Raw genomic sequence first — 12,699 nt, 5'->3', positions numbered from 1 at the left:
CCTTGCGAATTTCTTACATTTAGTTCGACTTGGCAAATTCAAGAGCCGGCATGATTTGTCTTGAAAGCCCGGGCAGCCCAAATTTCGATTCGGCTTGGTTCATCCGTTTGATTTACCGACCCGGTTTCACGAGGAAATCATACACCGGCTCGATTCGGTCCGAGGTCTTAGTCCCAACGGTCCGAACCGGTCGGGCAAATAAATAGAAGGCGCCAAGGCGGTGAGCTCCGTTCATCCATTTCAGCAACCCTAGCCGCGCCCAATCCTTTCACGCTCTCGCCTCTGCTGAGTGTCCTCCGACTCAGCCCGTGTGCCGCTCTCCTCGCTGGTGCAGAGCCAGGTCCGCCGCTCTCCCTCGCCGCCGTCCTCCTCCAACCTCTCGCTCTGCGGTTGAGGTGAGATCCCTTCGAGAGATCGAGTCATGGCTTTCTTCTTTCGCGCCCCTTCGCCAGAGAGGAGAGGGAGAGAGCGAGAGAGTGGAGAAGCCTTCTTCTGGCGCGTAGCTCTATAAATACTTGTTCTCAACTTCGTTTTTTTTTCGCTTCTCGGTTTTGTTTTTTTTTCATTCTTGGCTTCTTGTCGTCGTACGAGATCTTGCCGCCGGCTCTCGGTCTCCTTGTCGGTGGGATGGCGATGGCGAGGGCGAGCTCCGGCCCCGCGTCTCTCGAGTGGTTCTACACCGCCGGCGCCTACGCTGGATTCAGCGAATCCTCCAAATCCTCCGCCACCGACGTGATCTCCAAGTGCCGGAATGATGTTGCTTTACCGGCTTTGCTTGAAACGATTTCTTTTTTCTGCTAATGATTTCTCTTTTCTCTCTTTTTTTTCTGTTTCTTTCGCCGAGATGAAACGGTTCAGATATCTGATATTGTTTAATTTCTTGATAGTTTTCTTAGTTTCCTATTGTAATTTGATTTCTTGGTTTGGAAAGTTACATCAAGAACGCTCTACATCTATAGATTCTTAGGATGAATTTGTTTCCCAAGAAAATGTTATTTTGGGGGCTTAATCTGGTTGATTAATTTTTATTTTTTTGAGGCGGTGCTTACGTTTATGATTGGATTCTTTTAAAAAGGAAAGTGCACTGCAACTTGCTGGAAGCCCACTTAGCCCAACGATTATCTTATACTGCCTATATGTAGGAAGCCCATTTAGCTCATCTGATCTGATAAACTGGACCGAACTGATTTTTTTGGGTCTGTTTGAACCGGTTTTCATGCATGGTCGGTTCAGTTTCAGTTTTAGAAACCGATTTAAGTTGGTTTGGTTTCAAAAATACCCCTTAACCGATCCAACCTGAACCATGCACATGCTTATTTGTTTAAAGTACAATTGTGTACGGGATTTAGCGAATGTGATCTTTATTGATAGATTATATTCCTTCAAGCTCTATCTAGGGTTTAGCTTTCCACTTATCCGAAGAATTTGCTTGTGCTTCCTGGATTTGTGTTGCTAACTTATATTAATGCATCAGGTCCGATTATGGTCCTCTCTCGGCTCTCACAGCTTGGGGCCCGATTCTTGAAAGAGTCTGGAATAGGTATCTTTATTTTATTTTTTTCTTAATGTATTTGTCTTTATTTTATGTATCATTAGTGTTGGATTTCCACCTTTTAGTATTCCAAAATATGAACTGAGAATGGTATTTAGTGGTAGTCTCATTGTGGGGTTTGTTAGAACAATGATTTGAGTGATTTGTTCTGGTCTATTGCTGAACTTGCATGGTTTCTGCTAGATGTCATGTTGATTGGTGTGCTGTGGGCATAAACCAGTTTCATAGGCATGGTGAGATACGGATATTTGGAGGCTGAAATGGTATCCTACACTCAAAGATGACCTTGTGGTAACATGCTAGAGAGATATTGCCAGACTGCCAAAGGAATGGGGCAGTTGATGAATCAAAAATTAATAGATGCACATGTGCTGATTATTGTGCCATGTATTGTTTAGAATTATAACATAGCATGACACCCTAGTGACATATAAGCATCAGAAAATGCATCAAATGAGCAATAGTTATTACGAAAAGACGTAATATAATGAGAAGCTTTTCTTTAGCTGTATGGCTCGATTCTAGTTATACTATCCATATTATAGTTTTGTATAGGTATACCACAATTAGACCATAGTTACTTTAGTTTAATATAATGAGATTACAATTATACTATAGATGTGCTGCAATGATGCTGTAATCGCGATATAAATGTGATTTGGTTTTTACACTAAAGCTATAGTGGCTCTATATAATATTGTATATGTTATATCTACAAAATGCTTGTATTATTCTATGGTTACAATGTTCTGCAATTTTAATATAATTATACTCTAGTTATAACGTGGTAAACTATAATTATACCATAGTTATAGTAAAGTTATATTATTGCTATACTGCATTTATATTACATCTATAACATATCTAATAGCTTATATGGTAATCGTACTATAGTTATATTACAACCATGCTATAATTACAATATACTCGTATCATAGTTATAACATAGCTATTATACAACTTATAGTCATACTATAGCTTAATATTAGTTATATCATATTCATGGTGGTTTGATGCTCTTTGATTTTAGGAACAAACCATCTCCCTCACATGTCACATAATTGTAGAAGATAAATTATGTCTTTTTGTTTGGTTTCTGTTGGTACGAGGCCATGTTGATGCCCAGCTTTTGGCGGGGCACAAATCATGCTACATGCTGGCATCACACTAGCATGGAATGTGATTTACAATATGGACCGACATGGTATATGCTTTACAATATGGACCGACACGTGTTGGCACTTAAATTTTTTATTTAGAATTACATCATGAAAGAGGCTGAAATAAGGTAAAAAGCAAAGAAATGTTTCCCTACTTTTTTTGGGTAATCTTGAGGTCATGTGTTAGTTCCCCAATTTCATTATCTCACGAGGAGGATATTGCAAGGGGAACAACTTGATGTGATTCCAAAAAAAATATAAGGTTTAATTTTTCTTTGTTAAATTTATTTTAATTCATGGAGTTGTTTTATTTATAATGTTTTCTTGCATTAAAAGATCTTTTAGGGCTAATAATGTAGTTTGGAATTCAATTCTTAACATTAACTATTTAGTTGCCATTTCAGAAGCAGAAGTTGATGTATAATTGTATGGTTTTAGGCATGGTTTGCCGAACTGGTACTATAGGATGTACCAACGAGTGATCAGTTTAGCATGCAATGGGTTTGTACCATGCCATTTCGGGATATACTAAAATAGGGAGAGTTGGAGAGGGAGGAGAGGGAAAAAGAGAGGGAGGAAGGGAGGAGGAAGGGAGAGAGAGGCCGATGGAGAGGGAGAGGGCCAAGAGGTCGTCATCATTGAGGGGGGGGGAGTGAGAGGGGTTGATAAAGAGAGGGAGGGGCTCTCGTTGAGAGAGAGAGAGAGGAAGGGGCCATCGTTGAGAGAGAGAGTGATAGACGTACATAGGGCTTTTGGAGCTCATCGGTAGCAGCGGTGGCATCGTTCGGTGTTGTTGTCGAGCACCGAGGATGGAAGATTAGGGTTTCAAGTATGGGGAAGGGGTGAAGTTGCAATTGAACCACTATAATTGGGGTGAACCAAATTTATATGTCAAATCATGTTGGTAGCCGACTGGTCTGGCTTGGTGTGCCCCAAACCAGTTGGTTCAACATGGTTTGGCAAACCATGGTTTTGGATTCTAAATAGTTGCTTTGAAGTCCCACAGCTTTTGGTTCATATTTTATATTAGTTGGCTATTGTGATGGTTTAAGCATAGTATATACTTAAACCTATTAGCCAAAGCAAGGTATTAGTTAAAAGGGTAATTTTATTACAAAAATGTAAGTAGTTTTTTTAGCTAGAACTTCTATGCATAGTCCTAGTTAGGTTACCTGAGATGGTAAAAATGTTTTACAAGCAAGTTAGTTGGTTTGGACTTATTCAAGTGGCTCTATATGTAGGGGTAGCCACGACAATGGATCCAAGAACTATTTTTAAGGGGCTAAGAGTGGATGATTCTTTCCTTATTTAAGGGTTTTGATAACTAGGGAAAATACAACCTTAAACATCATGGTATGATCCTTGGTTTGATGAAGGCTGGGGAGGAATGATACTAACTTGAACATGGAAATTCAGAGAGTGTGTATACATATGGGTCATCACGCAAAATGAGAGAATATGATCTGGTATAGGATGATGATCCTGAATGTCCGACGATCCTAATATGTCTAGGATTCTTACTCGATGCATTGCCTCATCAGCCAGATTAGTACTTCATCTGCAACCCTCTGGGTCCTTTATGGTGTCTAAGAATCTAATTTCCCCTTTATTTTTTTAATTTTTTATCCAAATATATAAAATAAAATAAAAACTAAAAAAAAGTTGTATCATTGCGTATGACTAAGATCTACGACATATTATGAAATCATGCCAAAATACGAAATTTTGGCATGCTTTTCTAATATTCAGCTTTGTTGCTTTATGGGATTAAAAAAAAGAAAAATTGAAGAGGGAATGTAGGAAAATACCTCGGCGAACCGAGGATTTGCCCTCCTTGCTCACCTTTCCGCTCTCTCCCTCTCTTTCTCCTCTCCTTTCCTTCTCCTCTTTTATGTTGCTCATGTGTGACATGAAGGGAGAAAAGGGTATGGTATTTTTTTCTCCCTCAATTGCCGAGGGGAAAGGTTAATCGGGCGTGAACCAAGCCTTTATTAGACCGAAGTGCACGGAACGACTTGGTTTCGAGCAGTTTGGCTAGGTAAGGATTGGTCCGCACTCCTTCAGGCCCATTTCGTACCAATTCCACGAACAATCATGATTTGTGATCAGTATGGTTCTGACCACATTTGATCCCGTATCGTATACCATGGCGTCAATTACTGCCTGGCAAGCATGTTGTGATGTGCCAATATAAAAATTAAAGAATTACTCAACACCTTTTTTATTAGAAAGGCTTATAAGAAGAGAATCCACAGGTTCCATGCTACTTGTTTTGGATGTCGATATTAGCTTGTCATCACTGACACTTTGAATGTCGGTTGAGAGAATTTATGAACATATTTCCTTTAGTGAAGAGCTTGTCAAAGAAAACTATTATTAACTGCATTAACTAGAGCACTATTGTGGAAGTTAAAATAGTTATAGTAAATATTTTGTGACATATTATTGCATCAAAGTAGTCAATTTGAAAAAATATTGTGACAACATCAAGTGCCTTACTCTATAAATAGCTTCTTAGGTGGAGTTGGGTTTTCAAATAACTAATTGAATGGATAAGCTTTTCATGATGACTAGATTCTTTGATTTTGACAATAATATGCTATAAAGGACTCGCAAATAATTAAATATCACCCCAATCTTCTTTTTTCTTTTCCTTTTTGTTTGCCATTGTGGAACTCTTAGAATGTGACAGAAAGCTAAAATAGTTTTATGGGCTTTTAAGGCATCTAGATGTTAATTATATTTGATGAAGATGCAAGACCACTCATTAGTATGCTAAACTCTATTTTGACAACTTCCTGATTGTGAATTGCTCTAATTAGTTTGGACAAGTGTCAAAAATCATCTATATGTCTGAACATGGGGTCATTTATAGAAGTCAGGATTCGTTTGGTTTGTGGAAAGCATTTTACCTCACTGGATTGCATTTTCTGGGAAGCCAATGTATGGGTATATGATACATAGAAAAGTGGTTTTTGCATGTTTCGTTGACCATAGGAAAGTGGCATAAGAAGTATACTTTTTATAGTGACATGTTTGGTTGAGCATCTATTTTCCTTTGTAAGTTGTGTAAAATACTTATTATGCCCTTAGAATTAGATACAATACTCCCACTTACAATATTTGGAACACCAACGTCAGTATCAATAGGAGAATGTTGACATGGATGTCTGACTGGAACTTCACTACCCAACCTAGCTTGCAAACTAAGAATGCTTCAATCAGGAGATAGATCGTTGTCATTGCCGTCATAGTCATTCCTTCTCGTAACATCATAATAATTATTTTTAGAATAATAATTGGCAACAGAGAATTCTGGGTTTGAAGCAGAGTTAGCCATGTGAGGTGGTTGCACATATTCCAAACTGTTTGAAGAGACCAGGTTTAATCCACTTTAAGTATGATCCATTTTAGTATGATGGCTTAAGGGCATTTATGAAAAAATAAAAATTACCACAATTCCCAACTCGTGGGAAATCGGCTTTCCTATGTCCTACATGGTTTTTCTTTTCCATGAAATGTGGGAAAGTTTTTCCCATGGGAAAGCTCCAACCAAACATGAGCCATTTTTTTATTTTTCTGTTGACCACACTTTTCTCTCTTCTTTTTCTGTGAACCAAACAAGTCCTCAATGCAGTAAAATTTTACAATATCTTTATCTTTAGAGCATTCTGGGTTTGAAGTAGAGTTAGTCATGTGAGGTGGCCGCACACATTCCAAGTTGTTTGACGAGACTGGGTTTAATCGACTTTAGTTGGACCCATTTTAGTATGATGGCTTAAGGGCATTTATGAAAAAATAAAAATTACCACAATCCCAACCCCTGGAAAACTGGCTTTTCTATGTCCTACATGGGTTTTTCTTTTTCATGAAATGTGGGAAAGTTATTCCCATGGAAAAGCTCCAACCAAACATGAGCCATTTTTTTATTTTTTGTTGACCACACTTTCATCACTTCTTTTTCTGTGAACCAAACAAGTTCTCAATGCAGTAAAATTTTACAATACGTTTATCTTTAGAAAATTTAAGACTTGTTTGATCAGCTCAGTGCTGCATGTTTGCTTGATGTCTATTGCGTCTCAATTTACATAGCAGTTAAATGTTTAGGAGTTGTCATTCCATGATCTATGATTTATCATGAATTTAAAATGGAAAATAAAATCTTGTCTCTCATCAAATCTCCTTCTCTTTTCCCTTATTTCTCATTTGTTTTCTTCTTGATCAATCTCTCCTTTTAAATCTCCTGTTTCTCTTATTTCATTTTAAACTAAGTTTTGTTGTGCTAGAATCGGTGCCCGGATCGGTTGTCCGGCGGCACAGGTCGGTATGCCTCCGTACTGTTTCGTGCCGGCCCGACACAGTAGAGGAGGTAGGGGAGAGGAAGAACGATAGAGAGAGAGAGAAAAAGAGAGAGAGGGGGAGAGGGGGAGGGTGGCGGAGGCCGGCGAAGGGTCGACGAAAGTAGACAGCTTGTCAACTTCACTTAAAAATCTCAAAATTAAAAAAGGGCCCCGTCCGGGATCCCTGTTTCGAACGGAACATGGGACCCGGAGGTAGAGCCCCTCTTCCACCTCCTTCTTGCGGCTCGCCGGCCTCCGCGACTCTCTCTCTTCCTTCCTCTCCCTCTCCCTCTCCCTTTCTTCCCTGCTCGCTCTCTCTTTTCCTCTCTTTCCTTCTCCTTCTCCCCCTATGTTGATGGTTTTTTGTTTCGGTTGCCAGAACTGTTCCGGTCCGCCGCGGGTACCACTTGATACTCCATGAACTGCTCGGTTCGGGACAGTTCCACTGACCATGTTTTAAACTAAATTTAGTTTGTCTTGTTTTTAGCGATGATGCCCTCATTAGATGGTGTCAATGTTATTTGTGGTTGACTGCCAAATGAATAAAAATCATGGGCTCTTTAGGAAGGGATAGCTTTAAAAATTTAATTAGCACTAAGACCATGTTGATTTAAGAAGGCAAGATTGTCCCCAATTATGCTATGCTTTTCTGGACTTATTTTTCTAAAAGTCACATTGCTCCCAGATTGTTGAACATGACCATTGTGGATCTGATTGCAGAATAACTAGTGATTGAAAAATTTCTGAAGATTATCAATGTGTCAATTTTTATGATGAAAATTGTCTGATAGAAATATGACGCCGCAGTTCATTAGATGAAGATCCAGCAAGCAATGAAGATAGTTTGGTGAGAAATATTTACAAATATAATAATCTCTAAATAGCGATTTTACGATGACAATTCAGCAGTTGATCCATATAATGCAAAATATTCACAAGGTTCAAACATAGTCCATAATAGAAGCTTCCAATGCAAGATTGGCTTATTGATCATGATTGCAACTTCATTCTAGGTTATTGCAGAAAACTTACCAAACTGATGTTTATGTTTTTTGATAATATTTTATTGCTGTAAAGGAAGGCTTATCTTATTTGCGACTCCTCTTTTGAAAAGCCCTCAATCTGTATCCTTTTGAGGCTACATTCTTGATATGCTTTCTTTTCCTTTTGTCAACCTCCTGCATGAGATTTATTTACTCCATGATATTAATTAAATAACTGTTTTCTTTACTACAAGTATGCATGCTGCCTCCTGAAGTCAGTTTTATTACTGGTTTAGGTTGACACTAGCTAGCTCCTGTTTGGCAGGTCAGTTTTGTGTAACTAGAAGACGATGTGTAAAAGGGCCTTCCAGTCATTACTTATACCCCATGGTTAGTTTTATTTTCTAAAACTAATATGCATTATGTGTTATATAATCAAATCTGTCACGATGTTGGTGACAAGAATGCATGCAGATTTAATCCTTCTCCACATCCTTGCCATTGTTGTTTTTTGGGGAATATCGTTTTTAAGAGTAAAATTAAAGTGGGACTTACCAGCATCCAGAAAAAATTCTGATGCAGATATTTTTAACTTTTGCCAGATAGTTAGATTGTGGATTTCTGTAACAACTTGAGGTTTGCAGTTTTGTCATTTTTGCCCTACCTCATCATTGGGTTGCTATTTTATTTTATTTTTTCCTAGTTTAGTTTTTCTAGATATAATTACGCGAAATGATTTATCTTCCAGGACTTCTTATTCTTATCGAACAAAAAAAAAACTTATATACATATGCTATGAGTACCATGATATTATATACACACACACACGCGTATGTATGTATGCATATTTATATATATGAATCAAATTATAATTGAATTTTCGTGTAATAATTGATTTTCACAAGATCGGCTTATTTATCAGGATAATATGTTGAGAGTTTTTTGATGTCCCTATTTTTAAAGTAGATGAATCATGATGTTTTATGACTGTTGACATGTCTTTTTCAGAAAAATTTTCCCTTTTCTACTGCTCATGAGGAAAGCAGCGAAAAAAAAGAGAAGTAAGTTCCTGATCATTTAGTTTTATACTAAGTGATCTTATGACGTAGCCCACTTATTTTATGAGGTGTTAAATTTCATGATGTACATGGAATCCATGTCGACATCTTCTACTTATGCACATTTGTATAATCAATTCTTTATAAATGTATTAAATATGACCTATGCTTACTTTTATGTTTGCATGTTTATTAGTGCTGAAATCAAGTTGCTGTCTTCCTGTTATGTTTGTTTATTTATTCCTTTTGATGGTAATGTGTTGTTTATACTGCAAATACCATTTCAGACATTATATTACTGTTTTCAAAGACATCAATTATTGGGCAAACTATAGCTTTTTGGAGGCATCTAGGGTGGGTGCATTTAGATGTACCAAATCCATAACGTGTTCTGATATTATACCTTTTTCTTTTAGGGAAAAGGATATAATTATCAACAAGTAGGTCCTTGGGGTTGATTTTGAGATTTAGAAAATTCTGAGAACCATGGAGTGGGAACTTTCTAATCTCAGTGGAGTTTTTGACTCATGCTTTTCCTGATTTATCTACTTGTGTTTCTATGTTTTAACATTTCCTTTGAACAACCACATTCCTCTTCCAAAAGGATATCAATCATGTTTATAATATTTTGAAATATAAATTATTGAATCATGATTTGCAAGTAAAGGATCTCCAACCACGACCTTCATTGTTGAATGTTGGTGTGTTTTTTGCAGATAGTTTGCCTTCATCTCCCTTTTCAGTATCCACACATTCTTGACTGAAATTTCTATGCACTATCGAGTTTGTTTTTCATTCAAGCTTTTGGATTAAAAATATCTATGATGTCTCTTGCATTAGATGCAGCTCATAAACCTTTGCCAAGCATCCAATAATGTCTCATATTTGATAAATGCATGCTTTCCTATCAGCAATTTCTGTTGGCCATAAATCCACTAATCTGTCTCTTTTTTCTTCTTTATTTATTTATCCAAGCTTTAATGTTGAAACAAAATGATTTTATTTGTACTTCTATGCTTTTAGAGTACTCAGACTTTCTGCTATAAAGTCAAGAAGCCCTTTCATCATAATTGTTTTTGGTAAACCGTGCAGGATAACTGTGACGTTTGTTGATAAAGATGGTGAGGAAAAGGTCATCCAAGTTCCTATTGGAATGTCAATGTTAGAAGCTGCCCATGAAAATGACATAGAACTTGAAGGTTTTTATCTTGTGATCACTAGACACTATACAAGATTTTTATAACGATTTGCTTTATATGTAAGGTGAATTTATTGGGCCTGCAGTCAACAGTTATTGATTTGTTGAAATACCTCTGAATAGTCATGTACTTTCACTTGATCATATCCAATTAGCAAATGCTACATATAGAATTTTGATAAGGTTTATGTGAATCATAAACCTTTTATCTACTAGTGGTTGGATGAGAAATTGTTGAATATGGTGTACCTTTATTTGGGGTTCATTATTCAGTTTCAGTTACCCTATATTTCTGATGTGGCCTCAGGAGCATGTGAGGGCTCACTAGCTTGTTCTACCTGCCATGTGATTGTGATGGTATGTTCTTGGTTACTCTAGATTATATATATATACATATATATATGTATACACATATACATACATACATATGTATGTATGTATATATACACACATATATACATACATGTGTGTATATATGTATGTATGTATGTATAGACTGTGCTACACTCAAGTGGATCTTCACTCAGATTCGGTCAAGTCTAAATTGGACAATGGGGGTTCCATATCGATGATTCGAGCCATTAGATGTGATCTATTGCATCTAGATTGGTTACATTACCAAAACTCATGTGATTTGGAGACTTCTAGTCTATGCATCAGGTAGTCCATAAATGGACAGTCTAAATAACTCTAAATTTATATATTTTTTTGATCACTTGATGCATAAGCTAGGAGTTTCCAAATCACATAATTTTTTGATATGTAAGCAGTTTAAAAGTAGTAGATCACATACAATGGTTCGGATTGTTGATGCGAGACCTTCATTGTTCAATGGAGACTTGACCAGATCTGAGTGGAGATCCACTCGAGTGGAGCCAAGTTCAGCTCTCTCTCTCTCTCTATATATATATATAGGACTTTGATGCATTCTCTGACTGGGAAGCTGCTATCAGGATATGGAATACTACAACAAATTAGAAGATCCAGTAGATGAAGAAAATGACATGTTGGATCTAGCATTTGGGCTTACTGAAACGTATGTGAATCTTCCTGTGAAAAGCTTAAATAGTCTCCATATTTTATTTGGAATAAGTTGTGAAACTACTTTTGCAGGTCTCGCCTTGGTTGCCAGGTGATTGCAAAGCCTGAGCTTGATGGAATTCGCTTAGCTCTACCAGCAGCTACCCGAAACTTCGCTGTTGATGGGTTTGTACCAAAACCACACTGAATGTGTTTTCATACTTTTTGAGTGTAAAGATTGCATTCAAACCACAGTTTTGCAGTTTGTGCTGCACAGACAATTTTGATCTTTAACATCCAAAATCATCAAAATCAGGCATTCCATTGTTGTATAATAATCGGCCAACATTTCGAGTCATTTATTGAGCTCTGTGAACTCCTTTTTGGCAATTGATCTTTAATTGTAAACTTTTATTTCAGACGGGGTTCTAACATAAAATCATCTCTCTTACACTGCAATCACTTGGGTATGATTTTTTAAATCAACCTGAAGCATCTTTTTGCCTTGTTACTGACTGAATTTCCTTAACCAAAAACCTGGTGCATTAAATCTCATGAAACCTTAAGCTTCCCATTTGTGTTTCATAATTTAGGCTACGAAACGGTCATTGTTGATATATTTTTATATGCTGGGAGCCGGTTGAAAGTAATTGCATGTTGTGCTTTTCCCCCTTCTCTTTGTTGTAGGTGCACTGATTCATTCTTGCCAGCCATTTGGCTTGTTAATGAAGGCCATAGGCTGATGATATAAATTTAGTAAATTGGAAATTTTCCTGCACGATACCTGCCTTATGATGACTCATGTACATGCTGTTTGCATCTGAGTGGTTAAAGCAGTTGCCTACCAATAATAAAAAGAAAGACATACGGCACCATGCTGGACCTAGTCCTTATCTGCTTGCAAGGACCTCAACCTCACCTGAGCTCAACTCATGTTGAGTTCTTTGTTCTGGTCTATCACATTCTAGATTTATCAAGGTTGGGACCTTCATTGCACTGCCTTTCTAGGTTTAAGTCAAGGTTTATTCAGTTGCTTTTGTTTATGTGATTTTGTCTAGGAATTTAAATATAGACAACTTAGCAGAATAATGGCTTTTCCAAAAGTTGTCGATAAACTGAAATGGATACACGATAACAAGCCAAAGCTGAGTAAACAAGAGCCTTATAAACTTGAAACATCTGGACCTACCACAGTTCTTTCCTTTGTCAGTTCTGAAACCTAGGTTCAATCTTGGATTGCAGCTCTGCACTTTGGACCACTCTATGCCCAAAACACGGCATGCAGACCAAGTGGGCCATATATCAACACTGGGTCATGTTTGGCAATGCTCTTTTTTTTTAGAAAAAAAAACATTGGTGTATTTGGTATTGCATAGTACACTTCTTTA

General features: G+C 37.3%; 1 protein-coding gene across 3 annotated transcripts; it reads left to right on the top strand.

The window, feature by feature from the left end:
* The first annotated feature begins 225 nt into the window (after positions 1 to 225).
* On the top strand, positions 226 to 11,770 carry LOC103703315 (adrenodoxin-like protein 2, mitochondrial). Of its 3 annotated transcripts, none has more exons than XM_039131536.1 (8): positions 226 to 340; positions 1,475 to 1,540; positions 8,361 to 8,425; positions 9,044 to 9,096; positions 10,186 to 10,292; positions 10,599 to 10,648; positions 11,245 to 11,327; positions 11,405 to 11,770. In XM_039131536.1, exons 2-8 carry the CDS (start codon positions 1,483 to 1,485, stop codon positions 11,517 to 11,519), a joined length of 531 nt encoding a protein of 176 aa, XP_038987464.1. In that variant the 5' UTR covers positions 226 to 340; positions 1,475 to 1,482; the 3' UTR covers positions 11,520 to 11,770. The 3 variants fall into 3 exon arrangements, with proteins under 3 accessions (XP_038987464.1, XP_038987462.1, XP_038987463.1); XM_039131534.1 differs by having other exon boundaries at positions 226 to 395; XM_039131535.1 differs by having other exon boundaries at positions 226 to 732.
* The last annotated feature ends 929 nt before the right edge of the window (positions 11,771 to 12,699 follow it).

This window comes from Phoenix dactylifera, chromosome 11 (genome assembly GCF_009389715.1).
Source record: "Phoenix dactylifera cultivar Barhee BC4 chromosome 11, palm_55x_up_171113_PBpolish2nd_filt_p, whole genome shotgun sequence".
Lineage (NCBI taxonomy): Eukaryota > Viridiplantae > Streptophyta > Magnoliopsida > Arecales > Arecaceae > Phoenix > Phoenix dactylifera.
The sequence above is the reverse complement of the archived record's forward strand: the minus strand, read 5'-3'. Positions and strand labels throughout refer to the sequence as shown.

What these genes read in the sequence shown, in the direction of transcription:
- LOC103703315 (XM_039131536.1), top strand. Translation starts at nt 1,483, where the DNA reads ATGGTCCTCTCTCGGCTCTCACAGCTTGGGGCCCGATTCTTGAAAGAG. An exon ending in AGCAGCGAAAAAAAAGAGAA is followed by an intron (nt 9,097 to 10,185) that starts GTAAGTTCCTGA and finishes TAAACCGTGCAG; the next exon opens with GATAACTGTGACGTTTGTTG. An exon ending in AAATGACATAGAACTTGAAG is followed by an intron (nt 10,293 to 10,598) that starts GTTTTTATCTTG and finishes ATGTGGCCTCAG; the next exon opens with GAGCATGTGAGGGCTCACTA.